The 23,910-nt window shown below is 42.9% G+C and overlaps 1 protein-coding gene across 1 annotated transcript in view; it reads left to right on the top strand.

Annotated features, from left to right (window-relative positions):
• Positions 1-23,910, top strand: part of Cubn (cubilin) — a 208,076-nt gene that overhangs the window by 89,151 nt on the left and 95,015 nt on the right. Inside the window, exons 29-31 of the mRNA NM_053332.4 lie at positions 6,732-6,913; positions 11,996-12,170; positions 14,692-14,861. Coding sequence (NP_445784.3) covers positions 6,732-6,913; positions 11,996-12,170; positions 14,692-14,861 — 527 coding nt within the window. The remainder of the gene's footprint in view (positions 1-6,731; positions 6,914-11,995; positions 12,171-14,691; positions 14,862-23,910) is intronic.

Raw genomic sequence — 23,910 nt, 5'->3', positions numbered from 1 at the left:
CCTTCCTTCCCATGCATTGAGCATACTCGTGCTTGCTAAGCATGTGCCCTCCCACTGAGCTATGCTACAGTCCTGCCCTCGGTCATTTACATAATGTTCTTTTGGAGCCACCGAACACGGTTGATGGAATTAATTCATCTGGGAGAAGACACAGGATTAGCTAGTCCGTAACCCAGGGTCAGTTCTGAAAAGTAGTTTACAAGGATGAGTCAGGTTACAATGAGAGGGACGGGCTAGCTGCCTTCAGAAGAGATTGGATGGCTTGGCATAGACCATGAGAGTGGGGTGGAATGTGTGAGGACTTGGCTGATATAGACGTTCTGCTTCAATTTAGAGAGAAATCCTGGCTGGCTGACTTGCTGACTACAGCCCTGGATATAATACTAAAAGAAAAAAAAATCTTGGACTCCTCTGTCCCTGTAACCACAATCTTGGCCGCCATCTTTACACGGCCTCCCCACTTCTGTGTGCCTGTCTCTAAGTTTTCCCTCTTAGAGAACAGTCTAGAACTTCATTCCAACTGGAAGGCAGCAGCCTCTCCTTGACTCTCCTTGACTTGATTCCCTCTGTGGTTATATCAACACCATCAGCTTGGTGCTGCTCGCTTTGTACATTCTTGGGTGTGGAGCAAACCTCCCTGTGGAGAAAAGCTTGGGAATTGAGAGCAAAGTACACAGAAGAGTTAGAGGGGAAAGGTCGAGGCGGAGCCTAGGAGGTTCCCTGAGCTGCTCTGTGGAAAAAGTTGTCTAAAATAATGACCTTGAGGAACTGAAGGCTTGAAAACTTTAGAAGGGAAACATGAAGGTTGGGCTTGCAGATGCCTGAGGGCGTGATCCTGTTTTCTTTGCTTGTTCATAGCACTTTATGAGGTGTCTGCTAGTAGTCTTAGGTACAACTTCTTATTTGGAAAGATATTTGTCCCATTTCATTCATGTCATTTCCCTTGAAGGTATTTTATACTACACGTTGATTTGAAATCTTAAATAATTTCAAAACTCTTTGAGAGGCAGAGAGAAAATAGATGATAGATAGAATGGCTATAATTAATAGGTTGATTTATCCTAGAGAACTGTAAGCAACAAATTTCTACTGGGAAAACATTCTGAATCTGACTAGAAATTCAAAATAGAAAGAATAGATTGGAAGGAACTGGGTACAGGTCATGTCAACAAAAAGGTGATGAGACCAGCTCTGGGCTAAAATGAAAGCTGTTTATCCTTTATGTATATATAGGAAATTAAATTTTATATAAAGTATGACCATCCTGATTTATCTCTTTTATTGGTGTTCTCAGGTAAAGAACTTCAATATTCTATTCCAAGTCATCTCAGATAGAGGCTGTGGCTGCCTTAATCTTACATACCCATATGATAGCTTGTATAGCCATCCCTGTAATTTTATAGCTATAGATATCATTGATTTTGCACTTCTGATATTTTTTTGATCAAGTCACATACCTCATGATAAGGGTTTGTTTGTTTTGAATTTTGACCTATCCAATTAGAAACAATTAACTTCACAAATGTGGCTATATCGAAATCAATTACAATTTACTATGACATAGTGTGGAGTGGAAGTGAAGTCCCCATGGAAAATGAAACTGTCTAACCCTTCCCGACTTCTTAAATCTTAAAAAAGAAAGTCACTCTTTTAACACCTCATTTCCCTGTAGTACCAGACCCAAGGTCTGTTGCTGGTTTTCTCAATGGTAGATCCTTTTGATTTCTAACCTCATTCTTGTCTCACCACCATCCAATGTTCAAGATGATGGCTAGTCCAAGATGCAGGGAGCACTTACATATCACCCTCCTTCCCGTGTGGTACCAGAGCTGCTGCCACTTCATGCCTGCTTGGGAGTTTGGCTGCCTCAGTTATGAGCAAAAGAATGAGCTGTATTGGCATCATAAGGCCATTATAATAACATATCCAGAACAGGTGGCTTAAGACAACGGGAATGTATTACTTTATTCTTGAAGGCACAGATCTAAAGTCAAGACCATCACATCAAACGGTGCTCTGGGGAAGAATCTTCCTGCTTTTCCCAACTTCTGTTGTCTACAGGAAATTCTTAAGGTTTGCGGCTTATAGCAGCTACAACCTCAACTTCCGCCTCTAACTTTACGCAGGTGCCTTCCCTCGGTGCCCGGTTCTCTCTTCACATGAGAGATGTCAGTGCTACCCTAACTCAGTAACCGATCCTTGACTTGTTAACATTGCAGAGACCAACCTGACACATTTCCAGGTTCCTGGCAGACATGAAATTAGGAAATGACTCTACTAATTCCAGAATGTTCTGCTGTGTGATTTTAAACAACTCTTCTTCACTCTGGCTCTGTCTGGTGTTCTCGTTTCTGTCTTCTTGTTTCCTCCTTTTTAATTTGGACAATGTGACATTTATTGTCTTTGAAGACAAGGCAAAGACAAACTCTCCCAAATTTGTCAGGACGGACTTGAATTTTAGAATTTGCAGATTTTCTAGGGAATATTTGTAGGCTAGCATTTTTTCTGTGAGAACAAGGACACGAGCTACAATGATTATGGAATGAAGTAAAGCATGAAAGCCAGGAGATAGTTTAGCTTGCCACAGTTTGGAGCTTCCCTCAAATCCCAGCTTTTTAGTCCTCGTTCCCATCAAACCTACCCTGCCAAGAGTGGACCTCCACTCTGAGATCTTCCCCAGCCCTCTCCAGTTCTTCCTTCTCTTCCTCTCTGGCTGTTGCTAAACTTGTTTACTTCTAAGGATAACTTAAAGTTCTGTTCATAAAAGGGCTCTCCTAATACCGTTTCTATTCTATCTGGCACAAGCCACGAGTTTTAAAATTCCTACAGAAAATAAAATAAGGCTCTTTTGTGTATCCTCTACCTTCAGGCTTTTGTGCTTGTGTGTTTTGGATGGAAACAAGTTTCAACAACACAAACCAGAGATGAAATAGCCAACTATAGGCAGAGGCACTAAGAAGCCTTTTTATGTGATAGAAGAAAATTGGCCTGACCAATGAGCTCATTTCAAGGTATTACAGAACAAAGGGTGTGTGCTTTTAGATCGTAGGAAAACTATTATAATACAAATCAATATTCAGTTGAATATGTGAGCCTTCTCTTTTTGTGGTATTTAACATTTGTTTTTATTGTAGTTACTGAGTTTGCTATATGTTGCCTCTTGGGCTTTAAACAATGAACTTCTGATCTCTCAGGCATGACCCTGGAAGCAGAGAACAGGATGTGAGGGAACCCTGGAAGTTGGCTTCATAGTTCCTTTGCTCCAGCATTAGTGGACTTTAGTCTTATTTATTCCATACAGACAGCTCTCCTGTCATATTGACTTTCAGATTATAGTATTAGGAAAACAGAAAAAAGTGACACTTTGAGTGACCATGGGGCCCAGGAGGATGAACTGAAATGTCTTGCCCCTGACCATAATTGTCTTAAAGACAGAACACACAGAAGACCCTTACTGTTTTGTTTTTTTTTGTTTTGTTTTGTTTTGTTTTGTTTTGTTTTGTGCTGCGATTTAAAACTTTGTAGCTTGTTTTAGACAAAATAAAAACAGCACTGGGTGAGTTCTTTCATGAAAAAAATTTAAATTATCAAAATAAACAGACTTAGCAACGGCCTTCAACTCTTTCTTGTTCAGAGCTTGGTAGAGCGGTGTGCTTCCTGCTGATAAAGTAAACACTTCCTTCCAGCTGGTGACTAGGATATGGAGGGAAATAAAATCAAATAGATTATCAGTCACTGGGGAAGGTGGTTCTATAAAGATCAACTGTTTAAAACCGGGAAAACATGCGAGTCGCTTCAAAGCTCTATTGTGGTCCGGTTTGGCTGCATACTAGGCACTAACAGACTAGACAGTGTCAGATTTGCCTGGAAGTCGATGAAAAGATTTTGCTCTGCTTCCTCTATCCAGGTTGCTGTGGTGACTCTTTGTTTAGTGAGTGGACAGAGCAGCCATGAGGGTAGTGTACAATGCACACATCACAGCACCAAAGCACTGTTAGGTAGGCACGGCCCATGGGCTTACAGGAGACAGCACAGAACTAGAAATGAAGAGGGCCTGGGAGGTGTCTGAATAACCACGGATTTTCTCTAGAGGAATTTACTGAGAGACTGGGACTCACAGGTCATCTCTAAAGTGAGCCCCGTACCAGTCACACCTACTTCATACCATTCGGAATTTGAAACTTATTAAAATCATTTTGAAAACTAAACTTTCATATACGTATAACTGTTTTTGAAAGCTTACAATGTAATGAATAAATAATTTTGTGTCTTATTTTTTCTATTGCTAGCTAATTTTTAGCCAATAACTCTACTTGTAGCTCCAAGGTCTTTTTATATAGTATATTCTTTTCCTCTTTTAGTTTTTTTTTTTTTATTGGATTTTTAAATTTACATTTCAAATGTTATTCCCTTTCCCGGTTTCCTGTCCACAAGCCGCCTATCCCATCCCCCTCCCCTTCTTCTCTAAGGGTGTTCCCCTCCCCATCCACCTCCCTTCCCACCCCCAACCCCGCATTCCCTTATACTGGGGATCCAACCTTGGCAGGACCAAGGGCTTCTCCTTCCTTTGGTGCCCAACAAGGCCATCCTCTGCTACAAATGCAGCTGGAGCCTCAATTCTGCAATAGTGTGTGTGTGTGTGTGTGTGTGTGTGTGTGTGTGTGTGTGTCTTTGAAGAGAAATTCTAACGTTATTGGCAGTTTTACTATGTCAGGAAAACACATGATTATGAAAAAAAGGAGACTGCTGAAGCTTGAAAACTCTGTCAAATTCTTTTCTTTCATCATGTTCTCACCACTTCTGTAGTTTACCATATTAGCAACCATTACATTTGACTTCAAAGTTCATATTACATACAAATTAAAAATATACAATTTAGTAGTTTTTATAGTTGAAACCATAAATGTGTAGAATATAAAGTCAGTTCTGATAATAAGTATGTTAAAGATGTAACTACACCTTTGTTATTCTTGATTTTAAAAAAAGTAAAATGGTTTTCCAGTTTCCTTCCTTCCTTTGTTCATTCATTCATCCACTTATAAATGAGTTATTACTAAGTATATGCCTTAGGATTAGCATTGCTACAGAAACCTCGCACATTTAATTTATCTTAAATAAAAACAAATTTATGAGCATACACTTTTAGGGTTATACACCATACACCATTAAACTATTATTGCATTTTCTTTCATTTGCAAAGATTATTTTTAATAAACTCTTATTTTAAAAACCGAGTTGCTTTTTATACTTTATTGGTTAACTTTCAAGCACTGGAGCCTGGAACCTGATATTATCACTCCAGGGTGCACTGACAGGTTGGGGTGTTAGCACCCTGTCATGTGCAAAGGAATTTACAAGGAAACCTAAAACCGCCGGGAAACGAGGTGGGAAGAGGTGATGCAGAGCCTTAGAGGAGTCAACTGTGATTTTAAATAACGGATTCGATTGGCTGACAGACTGAGCCTAAAGATGCAGAGGCGTGGTCTATCCAAGCTGCTTCTCTCCTTCTCTCATTGGGTTATCAAGCACTTAGCATGTTAGCAGGATGGCTGCACTTACTTGTACCTCAGGGAAAAGCTCCGTGTTGTAACATAACACGGGCTCCGTCCGGTGTTGCCCAAGCTCAGGAAGTAACAGTTTCTAGTGTAAGTAAACTGTGAGTGGTGCCCCCTAGAGCTCAGCGGAGGTACTGAAGAATTGTAACAGCTATGCTGCTTTTGGCTTCAGGAATATTTTCACTGTGGTTCTGCAGTTGGAAAAATACGCCCTAATCTTTGTTGGCACTTACTGTTTATACCATTCTTCACAGGCTATAAATATTATCAATATGTTTGTATGATTTTTCAACACAGGACACACCCTTTCCCCCATCCCTGAAATAAAAGGAGAAACACTGTAACACATGGGAAAAGTTTTGCCTTGAGCAACAGATTTAAAGTCTGGGAACACAAGTTTCAGGACAAAGTAGGAGAAATGCAGGTGGAGAAGGTGGTAGCACTCAGAACTTTGAACCAGAATCAAGGGCTTGGAGTCTCCCTTTCTCTTTCCCCCTCCCCCTTTCCCTCCTCTCCCCCTCCCCCTTCTCTTTTCCTCTCTCTCCCTCTCCCTCCCACCTCTCTCCCTCCCACCTCTCTCTCTCCTTCCCTCTCCCCTCTCCCCGTCCCTCCCCCTTTCTCCTTCCCCTTCTCTTGCCCTCCCCCCTTGTCTCCCTGCCTACCCTCCCTCTCCCCTCCCCTGCCTCCCCAAGGCAATCACAAGTATTACAGTCTGGTCTCAACCTTGCTACCTAACCAAGGATGATCATCTGTCTCTTACTGATCCCTGATCCTCTCAGACCTGCATCGCCATGCCTGGCTAGACTCAGGTTCTTTATAGGTTGGACATGCTCCCATTGTCTCCTATTAGGACCCCCACTCCCAGAATCTACTGTGTGCCTCTTAGGTCTAGATGTGGTAGGAATAAGAACTCAGCATTTTTATAGAAACGATTCAATAAATCTTTGTCTAAAGTGAATAAATTTAATAACAATGCCCCCCTCTTGCCCTCTTGCTTTATCCCACACCCTTCTTGCTGTGTTAGGATGGCCGCATTGAACTCTTGTCTAACTGCTCTCCTATAGGAGTCAAGGCTTGTTCTTTGCCACCTTTGGGGAGATGAAGGTTTGAATACGTTCTGGCCGCTGTTCCCACTTTGTGCTGAGAGATTTTTTCTTTTTTTTTTTTGCTCGACAGGCTGTGGTGGAGAGATGTCTGGAACCGCAGGCTCCTTCAGCAGCCCTGGGTACCCCAACAGCTATCCTCACAACAAAGAGTGTATCTGGAACATTCGCGTGGCCCCAGGGAGTAGCATTCAGCTCACCATCCATGACTTTGATGTGGAATATCATACAAGCTGCAACTATGACTCCCTGGAGGTAGGAAGTACACTCGGTCTTCAGCGTATCACGAAGTCTTGGGCAGAACTGGAGAGGTGCCCACATGCTTTCCTGTCGCTAGTCCCATTCGATTCATAGGCATTCTAGCAAGCATCCCCTCTTAACGGACAATGCTAGCACACATAAGGGATTCATACGCCAGCTTGGCTTCTCTCCTAGTCGCGCCTGGGGCCTTGGCTCGATGAGGCTCACTAGGAAGTAAGTCTCACTAGCAGCGGTTAGGAGGCAAAGTGAACAAAGAACAAGGAAGGAGACCCAGTGGGCAGGCTTGGTGTGGTCTCTTTTAAGGATGGATTGGAGGCTGATTCATTGGTCCCCTATCTCTGGTCCCCATTGATAAAACAATAGCCTGCCCTTCTACTTCCGGCCCGAGGAATCTCCCTCAGAGAAAGCATTCTTCCTTTGGGAGTCGGTGGGAAGGTGGGCCCCAGCATGCTGACTGTGAGTCTCAGGGTCAGTGTCCTCCTTTACAGCTGCAGCTGCTGCCTGGGGTGGGTCAGGATGCTACAGTAGCAGCTGCTGCAGGGGCTGGTTTTGATTTTTTGTTTTGTTTTGTTGTTTGCTTTTTGTTGTTACTTAGTGTGGCCTTCCTTTTCTTTTTTTTTTTTTTTTCTTTCCGGAGCTGGGGACCGAACCCAGGGCCTCGAGCTCGCTAGGCAAGCGCTCTACCGCTGAGCTAAATCCCCAACCCGCCTTCCTTTTCAAAAGCTTTCCAGTGCTACTTCAAGAGTTTATCTCACAAAATTAAGGCATCCTTTTCGAACGTTGGGCCTTAGAGTTTATTATTCTTGACTTGGACCTATCAGCAAAACTGAATGGTGTCTAAGCACATGCAAATTCCCGGTCTTGTCAGTGCTGGGGACTACTATTTCATATAGTTCTACAGCTAATAACACATAGATCCCATGGGGTTGGGTATTTGGTTTGTTCTATTTTCTCCTGTGTTCACAGTGCCAAGCATGTGACATAGAGTAAGCACCTGGTGCTTGTGGGTGACTGACTCATGGTAATAAGGCACACGTGGTCCATGACAAATGTATGCAGCCACATTCTCACTTGGACGTGAATAGCCCCATGAAGTAAGGGGAGGGTGCTGTCCACTTATAATGATTGTCAAAATCAAGTCACACATTCATGGCCTTTTCTATGACTACTGGGATGGTGGCTGTTATGGGCTCAGATGGCACTGCCCAAAGTTTCCGGTTTCATGGATCCCAGGGCAAAGAAGTGGACCATATAAGTAGACACAGAGAATTATTAAGAAAAGTAAATGAGTGTGGGCTAGTGAGCTAGGGGAAAAGCAAGCCTTTAAAGTGCTGGGCCCAGGACTTATCGCCTCTGTAGATCATGGGCACAGCCCAATGCTCTCCCACACTGAGACACCTGGGTTTGTCTTAGGCATACCCCTTTCTCTACAGCTAGGAAGGGAAGCATTTCAAGGCTTTCCCTGCCAGCTGACACCTTCCTCATGCTACTCTCCATAGAGTCTTCTCGGGCAAGCACTCTCCTCCATAAACGGAAGGCCTATGGAATGAACCCAGTTGCCTCTCATTGCTCTGCCCGGATAAAATGAGAGAGGGTCAAAGAGAGTAGAGAGTACTTTACAGAAAACTTTAACCCTTACAAATCATGTGGTATGAAGAAGCAGGTTCTCGGGCTGTCCCCCTGACGGTGGGTACAGTCACTAGGAATTACATTCAGCACCCCAGTTCCCTCTGCAAGGAGTCAGTGGTGAGAGGAAAGGAGTCAGGGCCGAATCTGGAGGTCTCGAGTCAAATCCACTGCCCTTTCAGCAGCGGTCCCGCCACTATGTGATGCTTACATCTTATAGGAGGAGTGGTGTTTAAGACAGAACAAGTACCTCCCAAAAGTCACCCTCAGAGTTTGAAGAAAGACCACCAACACTAACCCATGGGAGGCTGAAATTTTTCTTCTACCAGCAAGGACACTAGTTGGTTGCATAAAACCTGTGACACTTACAGAAGGCTGGCCTCCGATTCTCTGCTAGGAACACACCCTGTTCCAGGTCCAAGCGCTTCATTTTCATACTCCAAGTACATGTGATTGGTGCCCGCTTGGCAAGGCATAAGTGGAGCCATTGTGCTTTGGGCCTTGTCACACCCATTACATGAAAAGGCAGAGACAGGCTATTCTGTATACGCAGCCTTGGGAGCATAGGGCAGCAGAGACTCCAGGCAGCAACTGTCAGGGGTAGATGGTTCTGTGCCAGCCCAAAGATGTCTGTGAGAAGAGGTGGCAGCCCGCTTGAGTTTACATTGATTTGGACAAGGTGCTAGTTCTGTGGGCTCCTAAGTTCTCTTAAGGACAGAGTTTTAAGGAATATGTCAAGACCCCTAAGGCTGTGAAGAGTAACTCCTTGGCCTTTCATTCAGAAATCTTTTTCATATCCCTGCCAGTGCTCAGCTTGGACGGAACGTTCTGTAGTGAGTTAATGTTAAAATGGGCATGAGGACATTGGTGTTGTTTTGTTTTGATTTGATTTTTTGCTGTTTTATTTCTTTCCTTAGTCTCACAATATATTGACAGTCAGTTTCCAAGTCTGCTACCCAGATGGGTGTATGATCCAGAAACAAAGTTAACTTTCTCAACTTGCACATATCGCCGCGCCCCACCCCCCTTTTTTAATCCTGCTAAGCAAAGCCAAATAAAACTTTCCATCTCTAGACATTGGATATTTTGGGGTCCACTAAGTCTTACCAGGACCCATTTCTTCCCCTGGAGTCACTGTCCAGAAAGCAGCCGGTCACACAAAGCAACTGTCATACAGCTACTCACGACCCTGGAATGCTGACTTGATCTTCCAAATAAATGGAGCTAACAGAGCAGAAAGCATTGTTCAGAACAGATTAACACTGCAGGCTTTGAAATACTCTCTATCCTGGGCATTGGCTAAAAACACACTTTAATTTCTGATTTGCACACCATTTCTTCCTCCCCACAGGGTTTAGTCACACGCTGGAGTGGAATGAATCACACCCTGAAATTCTTTCCGTCCTTCCCCACTTGTGACCATGTGCTAACTGACCGTTTTATTTATGAACACCGAAAAAAACATCGACATTCTGTTGCTTCGGTTATGGAACACTGGGGACTGAACAGTCCCCACCGAACTTCGGTCCCCCTGGTGTCTCTGCTGCCCTATGTTCCCAAGCTGCTTTTGTTTTCAGTCTCCAAGAGAGTTCTGTGCAGAGCCTGGATCAGCACCCAGGGGAGGAAATCTCCTCCCTGGCACAATAAAACAAGACAATTGCTTGGTGTGGGCAGTTAGCACAGCCAGGGCCTCTCAGCAGTGGTCATTTGTGAGTTCAGTCCGGCACCAGGGGAAGCAAAGAATGTCAGAAGTGGCGGTGTTTATTCTTTTGCGGGCTTCTAGGCCTAGCCAACTCAGCCATTATTTTACGATCTCAAGGGGATAGATGAACGAGGAAAAACAAAGATTATTTTGCCGACTTCTAGGTTTCTTTGTCAGCGCCTAGGGCCAGCTCTGTGTTTTCTGGAAATATGGGCTGGTGGCAGCCAGCACCCCCCTGATTAGGAGCACAGGCTGCTGGCTGCAAGTGCTAGAGACTGAAACCTGGACAGGAAGGAAAGACAGACATGGGGAAGGGGCTCTTGATAAGAGGAGCTTCCATTCACATGTGTATATGTAGAATGGGCCAAAGGAGGCCCTTCCTGAAGCCCTGTTTTTATGGCCCTTTTGGGGCCTCACAAACAGTAAACATCAACTCCTCCTAATGAAAATAATAAGCCCAGAGCATTTGCTGGCTTCAATCCTTTGCAATTACTGGCCTTGCGCTCAGCCCTCTGGGAAAGAGCAGTTTCTTCTTACTTTAATTCCTGCTTTGCTGGGGGGAAGGGAGGGTGGATTAAACAGACAAAGAAATCATTATAGATTTAAGCCATGCACTCCTCCTCCATAGGAGGGTTCTTGTTCTCACTGTCTCCCCCAGGGAACTCTCCAGTGAGTTTCCCCGTCAGTCAGCTGAGGGCTTGAGAGTGAGTAAGGAAGGGAGGGAATTCGGGTGGAGCAGGAGGAAAGAGGCCCATTGAGCAGTGAAGGGTTGCTGCCCTGTTGAGCTGCCTTCCTGCCTGGCTTTGGCCCTGGGTGCTGCGAAGGCCTCAGACACAAACGTACATGAAAACTGTCATCCAAAGTGGTCTGTCTTCTACAAAGCAACTCTGATGAGACCTTGGAGATGGGAGTAGAGGTGTCAGTGTTTTTTCTTTAAGCTTTATCCTCCCTTCACCCCTACTTCCAGGCACACGTAAGAAAAGTGTCCAGCGTGTGAGTTCTGCGGGAATAGTGCTGAGGAAAGGAAAACCTTTTTCTCTAGAATGTACCATCGAGTTGAGGGATCCCAGTCAGTCATACACTTGGGCAAATTTGGAGACACCTGTGAGTTTCCACATGGGAGCTAGGAGATCCTGGCCATACTCTTCAGTGCTGACATTGGAGAATGCATGCTACTCCCGAGATGCCCAGAATACACTTTTGCAGGCTGTATTTTGACTTCCTCTGAAGAAACAAACCTGCTATGCTTGACTTTTACATCTTGTAAAATATCCAATTTTCAGGATAGATGAGATTTCCTAAAAGTGTAACTGGAGAATCTACAGCCTTCAGTGAACTCAACATTCAATAGCAAAGCCAGCTCTCACCTGAGACTTCCAAGATTTAGAAAATCAATCTTTATACTGTATTATATGCAATGTCTCTCCAGAGAAAGCAAGAATCCCCAGACCAATGAAAAAGAAGAAAGCAAAAGATAGGGAACGTTCTAGAGCAATCTGGGTGTTTTCCGTCTGATGAAGCACATAGGTATTTTGTAAGTGATTGAAAGTGTGTGTTCTAAGGCAATGGGAGTGCCTATAACTATTCAGTTCAGGTTTATAGTTCATCCTACCAAGGAAGACTGAGTACCATCAGTAATCATAATAGATTCTAAGAACTAGTTGGGAAAAGAACTCAAAACAGGGCTGATATGCCTAGATGTATCTTTCGACTAATGTCTTTTTTTTTTTTTTTTGTATCCTTGTTAGATCTATGCAGGTCTTGATTTTAACTCTCCAAGAATAGCCCAACTGTGTTCCCAATCACCGTCAGCGAACCCCATGCAGGTCTCCAGCACTGGCAATGAACTAGCAATCCGATTTAAGACGGATAGCACTTTAAATGGAAGAGGTTTCAATGCCTCGTGGCGAGCAGTCCCTGGAGGTAGGTGAACTTACGGAGGCAACCCAAAAGCCTTTGAGCAGAAGCCTAGGTGAAGTTTACAAAATTATTGGAAGAAGACATGAGAGTGATCCCCTGATGACTTTTTGACTTCTCGAGTAACAAGTATTGCTTTGAGACATGGTGTTCTTTAAATATCACGACAGTTTTCTGGTTCATGTAAGAGCAGAATCGAGGTGGTTCGAGAGACTTGTTAGCTGAACACATGACTAGTTCCTATTCTCCAGGTGACATCAGTAAGTTGTTGGAGATTGTACTAATGATTTGATTCAATCGGGAATCTGCATGTCCGGACGCTGAAGGTCCTTGTCCCCAATTGGTTTTTGACCGATTAATAAAGATGCCAATGGCCAATGGCTGGGCATGGGGCAGGACACTTAGAGTTGCACAGGTAGGATGCAGAAAGGAGCGGGAGATTCACCATGACTCGGGGAAGAAGGATGGGACGCAGTAGCAGCAAGAAATAAAGCCAACCAGACATGTGAGAATTCAGGTAAATGGCTGCTGGTCACTTCTCAGATTGGGCCTGAGATAGCAGGGGAAGGTTTAGAGGTGTCCATTCTTTGAGGTAGCCAAGGCATTTAAAAAGAAGCCAATGTGTGTGCCTTTCATTCGAGGATCCAAAAATAGCTCCCGGATGGGTACACGCACGCGATCCACCAGGAGTCAAAGCAATGTAAGAAAAACGCCCGCAGCAGTAGGAAATGTAAAAAGAAATAAGCATTAAATTTGCCAAATCCAAAATTAAGTGTGGCGATACTGACTTTCTGCCCCACGATCTCAGGTTGTCAAAATAAGTTACTTATTGCAGATTTTAAAGATTCAGCACACATATCACACTTACAGCATTAAACATATATATCACAGGGTATTTAATAGACACTCGGACTTGGTGAGGTTAGTGGTGTTTATGGAATGATTACTATATCCCCTGGCACTTTTCTAACTAATAAGGATTACTTCATTTAATTTTTACAATTTACATAGTAAGGGAAGTCTCTGTATACCCTCATCTATAACCACAGACAGGAAGCTTAGAGAACTCATTGACTTGCCCAAGGTCCCATGGCTATATGTTAGTACAGAGATGTGACAGGAGGCCACCTTAAGTCACCTCCTTAATGCCAAGAGAGTATGGAGTATGTGAAATCTCTCTTAGAGTGACTTGTACATGAATTTATGTGTTTAACATTCAGATTAGCCCCACTGTCCTGTTGTTGTAAAATCATATAAAATAAAAGGCTGTCTTTTACCCTCACTAGGTACATTCTACAAAATGTAACTCTCAAGACTCTTTTACCCCCTCTAGATCCAGCACCGCAGTGCCCCGAGATATCTGATAGATTTCTTCACCTCAATCAGCGAGCCCCTCACCCGCTCTGCCCCATCTCATACCATACTGCCGTAAGCACACATCCATCTCCATGGCAGCCCAGTGTCTCTGCTGCCACACACTCTCTTACACTTAAATCACTACATGAAAGAACACACAATAACCTCTGATCCAATTGATAAGATATAATTGCCCACCTAATCATACAAAGCCCTGTACACATCCATCCCTCAAGAATATTCATAGCAACCTGTAAATACACAGAGTGGAATCGTAACATCAGCCTCCATGTTCTCTTTTGTGTCTCCTCCAGTCTCCTCTCCTTCCTTCAAACTTTCCTCCCGCCCATCCTTCCTTCTCATCCAATGACAGGCCTCGTTCTATCTTGTACCTGCCTTCACCTGTATGACAATCCTACACTTCCCAAAAAACATCGATGACATTTTCTATCAGTTGTTTGTATTATCATAAACCCAAGGAGCACTGACAGACACTTGATAACACGGTAAGAATGAAATGCAACTTATGTAATGCGGTCTGCCTAGAATATTAGCAATTCCAGAGCCAGACATCAAGTAATTTATAATATCATAAGCTATTGGACTATGAAACATTGCAAAGGCAGGGATGATTCTTAGAGTGTATGCTTGAGAGAACAACAAAGGAGAGCTTTATGGACTGTGAAAGCATGAATTCACCCGTACTTAGGTTTACTGCTGTTTTTATTATTTTGAGACAGGGTCGTGTGTAGACCATGCTGACTGTAGACTTTCCATGTAGCAACAGTTAACTTTGAACTTCAGATCTGCCTTCTCCACCTCTGTGTGGGATTATGGGATGCATGGCTATGCACAGTATATGCAATGCTAGAGTTTGAAACCAGGTTTGAGAGCACGTTAGACAAGAACTCTACCAGCTGAATTATAGCTTATATTATTTCAATTAACTTTTGGCACCAATACTTATAGTATTTCAAGCATTATATTAGTATTAGCCATGTTACCTTATTTATGTAGGATGAATAAATTAATATATGGATATTCAGTTCTTTGAAGTTAATCCTGTAGTCAAGACAAATAGTACACTATATGCCTGTGGTTAGCACCAGATTGCTTACATTCTTCTAGAACAGGGGTTTCTCTGCGGCTGAACTGTGTCTCCTACTTGCAGGTTGTGGTGGGATTATCCAGCTTTCCAGAGGAGAGATTCATTCTCCAAATTACCCCAACAACTACAGAGCTAACACAGAGTGCTCCTGGATCATTCAAGTTGAGCGACATCACCGTGTTCTCTTGAATATCACTGACTTTGACCTTGAAGCTCCAGATTCTTGTCTTACGGTAAGTGACACAATTTGTTACCACTGCAATATGGACAAATTTTGGGGGTATGTTTATTAGTTACAGATGTTTTCAGTGTCATGTCATAAGAGAACCAATTCCTAGCAACTTTAAAGGCATTGCTTGTTTGTTTGTTCGTTTGTTATTATTATTAATTATTATTATTTGCTTAAAATATGATCAGTAGGAGGATGACCTAGAGGTTTGTTCAGTAGCTGTGTTGAAATAGGTTCGATAACCCTATCTCAGTCCATTATCTGGCAGAGAGAGAAAAGATAGTGTGTGTGTGTGTGTGTGTGTGTGTGTGTGTGTGTGTGTGTGTGTGTGTGTGTTTAATAAACTATGATTACTACAAAAGCCTTCTTATGGGCATGACTGGCCACACAGTAGAACTGAGAAGCTGTGGACAGACTTGTCATAACTGGTTTAGGTAGGTTAGCATTAAGCTTCTGGGCTCCCCAGAGAGATTTATCTTTCTTATGATCAGAGTTTTTCAGTTGAAATCAATACTCTGATAGGACTCAATAGTCTGATAGGACTCAACGGGCCGGGAGGTTAGGGTTCAGAAAGGGATGCAGCTCTCAGTGGGTTTTATGATAAGGTGGTTTTGCTGCTACCAATAGCTAAAGCTTCTGACTTGAAGTTAATGTGCAGTAGTTGATGTAAGAATGAATGAAGCATTCTTTATCTCAGTAATTTAAAAATTACTCGGATGTTGATTTTCCAGCAAAAGACTTTCCACGTTTTGTGTGTTTATAGGTACTTCATTCTAACACAAACCAGGCTTTCTTGGTTAATGGATCTTCCTATTTTTGCTTCTTGACAGTTCCTTACACACATTCCAACTGGCTAGTTTCCTTGAATTCAACTCAGGAAAATCCAAAAGATTTTCCATGTTTCAAAATCATCAAGTCGGGTAATGTGCATTTTAACTATCATTTTCCAAGGCTGGATTCATTAGAAAAGGTTCATTTGAGTTACAGTTATATATGGACACCCTAAACAAACCTTGAGAGTCGGAGTGGGCAAGGTATCATATGTAGGACATTCATTCCCCCTTACTGCGAATTTGGACCAACCATCCTGAAAGCAATATTTAAAAGTTGGATGACATTTAAAAACATCTTTGTAAATGGAGAGGTGTCTCTTTTAATATGTGGGAGAGAAGTGAGCATGGAATTTGGAGCAGTCTTTGCCTGTCAGGGCTTTGACCATTCAGAAAAGGTCATTGGTACTTCCGGGACTTTTGGAGCAATGAGAATAGTGAGCCCACAGCCCAAGGAGCTGCAGGTACTGGATGAACATTATATCCTAAGTAATAGAAAGGTACAATAGCCTCCACGGAGACTGCTTCTCGGCTTCCAGTCATCTGAGTGTCCCTACAAATCTCAAGATATGGGATAAAGGGGAAGGAATAGAATGTTGCTTCTATGTTTGGGTATAGATAATTAGAAGAAACACTCTAAAGACTTCAGAAAGGAGAAAAGACTCATCCTAGACCCCTGTCTGTTTCCTTGTGCAATAGCCTGCAGCCTGTCACAATAATTCATCCACTTGACAGGATGCTGTTATATAATGAGACGCAGCAGAACAATAAACAAAAACAGGCTCGCTGGCATGCCAACTATTGAGGCCACCAGACACATGATCACTAAGCTCCCGAAGATAAAAATCAGACTAAAATATTTCAGTGAAGAGTTGCAAACACTAAAAAGTCACAGTGCAACCATTAAAACAAAAAGAGCCAGCTGACAATTTTAGAACAAAAAGCCATAGTACCTAAACTGAAGACTCCACAATGTTTGAGAAATTTAGATTAGGATGAAGTAAGGAGTAAGGAACTGGAAGGTAACTCAAGTTAATGAAGGTGAAGAAAAGCACAGGTGAACAAGAGAGTCTTAGACACAGGGACGGGATGCATAGAAAAGGACCCTAACAGGAAAAGAGCAGAGAATAAAGCAGAAGCAGTATTTAGTGAGCTAGTGATGGATTAAGACTTCTGAAATTGATAAAAATCATTTTTTTAGTAAAATTACTCACGTCACAAGCAGAATAAAGAGGCATATTTACTTAAGAAAAACTTCAAGTGAGGGGTGGGATGGGGTGGGGAAAAGACTGTCTTTCAGAGTGCTACAGACTAAATGCTGACTCTTTATAGCAATAATTAGAAGCAAGCAAGCAAACAAAAGGCAAATGGAAGTACTTGTTTCATCTAAAAAAAGAAACTATAGGCTTGTAAAAATCCTTTACAAGCAAACAGAAGTAAATATTGATCAAAGAAGGGTCTTCAATAGAAGTTTGAAAGGGCTAGAAGCACACTGTCTACCCATGGACTGGGGCAACAGGGAGTTCTCCACTGTCCTCTCTCCTTAGCGTCCACAGTGTAGCTGAGTGGAGATACAATTCTTCCTCCATTGGTTCCATGATCCCTAGAGCTCAGCTTGCAGACTGTGATAAGATCAAAACCCAGGTTAAAGTCACACCCAGTTTGGGAGTGTTTTTCCTTTCTGTGTTCATGAAGTGATTTATTTCCATGGACCCTGGGGACCAATACACAGGCCAAAGTTTGTGTTAACTACAGACATGTCTCCATGCACAGAAGGGCTTGGTTTAACCAACCATCGCAGGAGAGAATGACCAAGAGGAAGTGAGACCTCAGACAGTATGTCATCAGAGGATGGAGCTGAGCGGGTAAACTGGCAGACAGGTGCTGGGTAGGATTCAGCTTGGCAGCTACATCAAAACACAAAGTGTTATCATCTGAACACATTGACAGGATGACACAGCTGGAGTAGCCTATCCAAGTGGGCAGAACGGTACTGAGAAGCAGGTACCCTGAAACACCCAGCAAGGTGTGATATAAAAAGTAAACCACACCAACACTGCGACTCACCGTAGTGGAGTGGCCCAGACATTCAGTGTTTTGGTAGGATGAGCATGGGTCTAACCCAGATGTGGTCATGACGAGCCGAGCTGTTTGGGAAGAGTTCGCCATTCAGCTTTAGTCGCATTAACTGGAGTAGTAGGTTAATAAGAGGGCTTCTGCCACATTTGTTGTTGGGTTACTTGAGAAAATGTGGAAGGCGTGCTCGCCGTCAAAGAGAAGCTTTTCAACTGTAGACTTGGGCATGCTTCTGTTACTGGAGGGACATGTGATTTCAGGCAGGCATGTTCAACAAGCAAGAGAAGAGGCAGCATGGAATGCTGGGAGAATCATTGGCTTTAAGGGCAAGCAGGGGCCTCCTCATCTCTGACACAGGGTCTCAGACTCCTTAGATGCAGAAGGTTATGAATCTTCCTTATAGAATCCCAGCTGGTGCTTAGTATACCAAGGACTCAGCACACGGACTGCCATAATCTTCACAAGAAAGCAGCAGAGGATGAGTCACTGGTCCTGGAAGCTTTCATACTGGAGATAGCATTTAAGTGACAAGGATTATGTAGTGAGGCAAGGGGTGAAGGAAGCTGCCAGAGAAGGAAGGGTGGGAAAATAGCACATGGACTCCAGAATGGGAAAGACAAGCTTTGTGCCTGGAGTGTAGACAGTTGTTACGAAGGGAGGAGACCAAAGCCAACAGAAGCCATCCAAGTTGAATGCTCTGCAGTATGCCTTGGTAAAAAGAAAAAATATCTTATGGGTAGAGTCAGTCCATGAACATTTTCCATGTAATAGAGGAATAACTCACTCAGAATTGTATTTTACAATGAGCAGAGTAAGGCATAAATTGGTAGAGAAAGAAAAAGGTTTGGTAAAAACTTGAGAATCGGAGGGAAACGCTTGAGTGGTAAAGCCTTATTCTGGGCAGTTGCCTTGAAAATGGAAACAAGGGACCATTCATACTGGAGATCTGCTATGTGGACCAAGAGGAAGACCCATGGGCCAGTTACATGATGGGAGGTGGATGGGTGATGGAAGGTATTTGTGTAAAGAGCTCATGAACAACAAAGCAATCAACTGAATAAAGAATTAAGCTATGATGGGTTCCATAGGAAGTGTTGACATGGCTACCCTATAGAATTTGAATTTGATGCTCAAGATGGGGACCTTAGGGGAAGAGATGTATATGTATGTTTGTAAATGTGTTTTTACTTGGGTGGTTCTTAAAGTCACGGGAGTAAGTATGGTCACTTCCAGGAGGACCATGTAAACTCTATAGGGATCATGCCACTGATCAAGGGGCAACGGAAAGCTAGGAGAACAGGAAAGAATGATCACGAAGACACCTAGGGTAAAGCTGAATATAAAGAGTGGGTGACCAAAGGTGTCACACAGACCAGAAATGACAGTGTAATACGAATGGAAACAGAATCACTGCTCAGTGTGGGCAGTTGGTGGAAGTCTCTAGATCACATCAGGGTAGAAAGTGCCAAATTTCTTGAGTGTTGAATTATAGGCATAAATGACATGGAAGGATAAAAGACAATAACCTCTGGATAAATCAATGAAAAATTACATTTTAAAAGTCACAGGAAAGCAATATGTATGTATGTATGCCATAAGAAAACTATATTATATTTACATATATATATATATATATATATATATATATATATATATATATATATATATATATATATATATAAAGGATGTGGTACTTATGGTAAAAGAGCAGCCAAATGTAAGAGACAAAAGTAATGGTTGCAGTCATGTTTTCTTTTTACTTTTTCCCCTCTTTTTTTTTAAATGGATATTTTCTTTACTTATATTTCAAATGTTATCCCCTTTCCTAATTTCCCCTCTGGAGTCCTCCTATCCCTTCCCCCTTCCCCTTGCCTCTATGACAGTGTTCTCCCTCCCACCTTCCCACCCTGGCTTTCTCCTACACAGGGGCATTGAGTCTTCACAGGGCCAAGGGCCTCTCCTCTCACTGATGCCTGATAAAGCCATCCTCTGCTACATATGTGGCTGGAGCCATGGGTCCCTCCATGTGTATTCTTTGGGTAGTGATTTAGTCCCTGGGAGCTCTGGGAGGTCTGGTTGGTTGTTCTTCCTATGGGGTTACAAACCCCTTCAGCTCCTTCAGTCCTTTCTCTAACTCCTCCATTAGGGACCCCATTCTCAGTCCAATGGTTGGCTGTGATCACCTGCCTCTGTATTTGTCAGGCTCTGGGAGAGCCTCTTAAGAGATAGCTATATCAGGCAAATGTCAACATGAGCATCCACAATATTGTCTGCATTTGGTGACAGTATATGAGATGGATTCCCCAAGTGGGGCCATAACCTTTCCCTCAGTCTCTGTATCACACTTAGTTTCTGTATTTCCTCCTATGAATATTTTGTTCTCCCTTCTAAGAAGGACTAAAGCATCCACACTTTGGTCTTCCAACTACTTGAGATTCATGTGGGCTGTGGACTGTATCTTGGGTAATTTGAGCTATTGGGCTACTATCCACTTACCAGTGACTGCATTCCATGTGTACTTTTTTTGTTATTGGGTGCCCTCACACAAGATGATATTTTCTAGTTCCATCCATTTGCCTAAGAATTTCATGAAGTCATTGTTTTTAATAGCTGAATTGTACTCCATTGTGTAAATGTACCACATTTTCTGTATCCATTCCTCTGTTGAAGGACATCTGGGTTCTTTCCAGCTTCTGGCTATTATAAATAAGGCTGCTATGGATATGGTGGAACACGTGTCCTTGTTATATTTTGGAGCATCTTTTGGGTGTATGCCCAGGCGTGGTATAGCTGAGTCCTCAGGTAGTACTATGTCCAGTTTTCTGAGGAACCTCCAGACTGATTTCCAGAATGGTTGTACCAGCTTGCAATCCTACCTACCAACAATGGAGGAGTGTTCCTCTTTCTCCACATCCTCGCCAGCATCTGTTGTCACCTGAGTTTTTGGTCTTAGCCATTCTGACTGGTGTGAGGTGGGATCTCAGGATTGTTTTGATTTGCATTTCACTGATGACTAAGGATGTTGAACATTTCTTTAGGTTCTTCTCAGCCATTCAATATGCTTCAGTTGAGAATTTTTCGCTTAGCTCTGTCCCCCATTTTTTAAATAGGGTTATTTTATTCTCTGGAGTCTAACTTCTTGAGTTCTTTTTATATATTGGTATTAGCCCTCTCTCAGATGGATCTTTTCCCAATCTGTTAGTTGCTGTTTTGTCCTAATGACAGTATCCTTTGCCTTACAGAAGCTTTGAAATTTTATGAGGTCCCATTTGTCAATTCTTGATCTTAGAGCACATACCATCCCCACTTTCTCTTCTATTAGTTTCAGTGTATCAGGTTTTATTTGGAGGTCTTTGACCCATTGGACTTGCGCTTTGTACAAGGTGATAAGAATGGATTGATTTGCAACAGTGTTAGGGTTTGAATCTGAGGTATCTCAAAAGCTAATGATTTCAGCACTTGGTTTTTAGTTGTGGTGCTATTTGGAGAAGTGTGGAGCTTAGGGTGTTAGCATGGGCCAGCAGAAGAAGTAGGTCACTAAGGATGTCTGCATGACTCTTACTCTTGTTCTACATTCTGACTTTGTTGTTTTCTGGTGTGTGCTACATGAGTTACTCAGCTCATGTGTTTGCCACTAGAAATGGAGCCTCTCGGACACCATGCTTTTTTCTGTTATGATGAACTGAAATGGCTGTAAAACTATCTGCTGAGTCAAGACCTCCCTCCCTTTAGTTCCTCTGTCAGATGTTCTGTTGCTAACACAAAATTAAACAGTGCAGTGACCCAGATGGATCCTATAACTGTATATATTTAAAATGGGAAATTAGAATACATGCCTTAATTTTTTTTTCTGATTTATACATTTACATTGTGAATGGCTTAAACTGTATGAGCTAAGTGATCTTTTCTTATATAATGTAGAAATCATCCTCACAACAACGTCATTAAATATGGAAATGGTATACAGGTAAATTAGGATAGAGGCCTGCTGTGCACAGTTGCCAAGTACACTCAATTATGAGAACAGGAGGTCTACAGAGGTTTGGAGCCAGTCTGGGCAATGCTGGAGGATGGAAGCCTGGCTCCAAGATATAGTTAGTTATCCAGAGATTCATGAAGGCCAGTGTTGAAACCCTGGCCATTTATCTTTACAACCAGATGGACACTGGATGCAAAATGTTCTGTAGTGTCCAGTGCCTTACGTAATAATCTCTGTAGCTTAAGTTCATACAAAGCCAAGCATTCATTTTAGAGACACCAAAGTTAACTCCTTGGTCCTGGTGTTTAGACAGAGCCATTAGCCGGGGGAAAAATAACCGTAGCCAATGATGCTTCCAACAATGCTTGTATTCAGGGCAATTTTAGTAAAGCTCAAGTGTACCATCGATACCGCAGTAAACTGTGCTTAAAAACAGGAACGAGTCATCCTGTTTTTGCGAAAATGTAGTAATTAGGGTGATTATAATGAAAATATCAACAGTCATCAGGCCATAAAGACACAGAATGCTGAAGTCAGGACACATTACAAATCATTCAGTGTCATCTCTATAAAAATCTGTTAAAAAGAGGGAGATTAATAGGGCCTATGTCAAGGTCCAATACACATTAATAGCAGGCCCAGTACTCAAATGTAACCCTTATCATTCTCCCTAAAGAATAAGTATTTTAATAAAATACAAAAATTGTCTTGAATTATCACTGAAAGAAAACATTTAAATATGGAGTAGAAAATGTCCTCGTTTTAGAAGCTGACTGACTGTTGCTTCACTCATTCACTCATTCACTCACTCATTCATTCATTCGATGTAGGTATTGATCATGACCAGTCACCACTAGGCCCTTGGTATTGAGTGTGGCATATCCCACGCCCTCTGCCCTGGATCTAAGGATCTTAGTTTGCTAAGGGTTCTGGGAACCTGGGACAGTTGAGAAGAGTGTTCACTTTGAAGCTCTACTTGTGAGAAGGAGGAGGGAAGGGGGTTACAATGGACAGTAAGGGCAATAGCCTGTCAAAGTCTGACTCTCAGGACCTCTCTTATCCACTCTCTGGAATGCAAGCACACTGGGGTTTGAATGGCAGTCTCATCTTTCTCTGTGTACAGATGAGAGCTCATCTCGAAGGTAGGGTGAGCCCAAAGATAGCCCCAAGCTGGAGCACTAGGAATGAGAGGCAAACTTCAGCATGGCGAGGAAACAAATTAAAAATTAAAATAGAGCCATCAGCCAAAATACAACCCCACCCCCCAGTTGTTCCTATCTGGTGTTCTATCACTGTGATATACAATTAACTAGGGCAATAAATGAACCCCGCCCATCTTTCCTATAACCCACAGCAGTCTGTACCCAAAGGCAGCAGTCTGATGCCTGGAGTCCTCCTGATAGACACACGTGAATATAGGAGTGAATGAGCCCTTGCCATCTGTACTCCTGCTGGGGTCCATGCATTCTGAGATTTTTAGAGGACACCTGCGGGATTGTGCCCCAATCAGCTCACTCCTGACGCTGTTATTGACCTAGGACCTCATTATTTTGAGCTGCATGAGGACTTAGAAAACACAGCACAGGTGTATTTCCTAGAATTTCATTCTGCTATAATGAAAAGGAAGGGAAACCGATTTCTTTAAAACAAACAAACAAACAACCCAAAACTAAGACTTCTATTAAAATGTTAAGGCTCCCACACACAGCTGACCTGAACTGGGTTTCATATAATTTGGTAAAATGTCTGTGCATCCCGCTCACCCTATTTCCAGCCTGGTGTTAGCTCTCCTATAGCTTTGGAGTCATAAGTGTTTAATGCTGAACAGTTAGTGTCTGCTGCCTGGGGGGTGGCTCTTCGTGGTCACGGGGGGGGGGGGGGGGCGGGGGGGGGGAGTGACTCCATTATGTCTTCCTTCCCAAAGGCTAAATGTTAAAGTGACCTCCAACTGCCAGTTTAATTGCTTCGTTAGAATTTCTCGTCTGAGCCTTAGGTACTGTGAGTCTGTAAGTTCTTATTGATCTGGGAGAAAATGGCTGGGCTCAGTGTGAGAAGGAGGAGGAGGGACAGACTGGGGCGGGGAGGTGGGGGAGGGGGAGAAGGGAGGGCAGCTGAGGGATACCTAGGGCCCCCCGGGAGGCTGACCTCCGTTTCCAGCAGCCTCAGTG

This window comes from Rattus norvegicus, chromosome 17, assembly GCF_036323735.1.
Source record: "Rattus norvegicus strain BN/NHsdMcwi chromosome 17, GRCr8, whole genome shotgun sequence".
Classification (NCBI taxonomy): domain Eukaryota; kingdom Metazoa; phylum Chordata; class Mammalia; order Rodentia; family Muridae; genus Rattus; species Rattus norvegicus.
The sequence above is the reverse complement of the archived record's forward strand: the minus strand, read 5'-3'. Positions and strand labels throughout refer to the sequence as shown.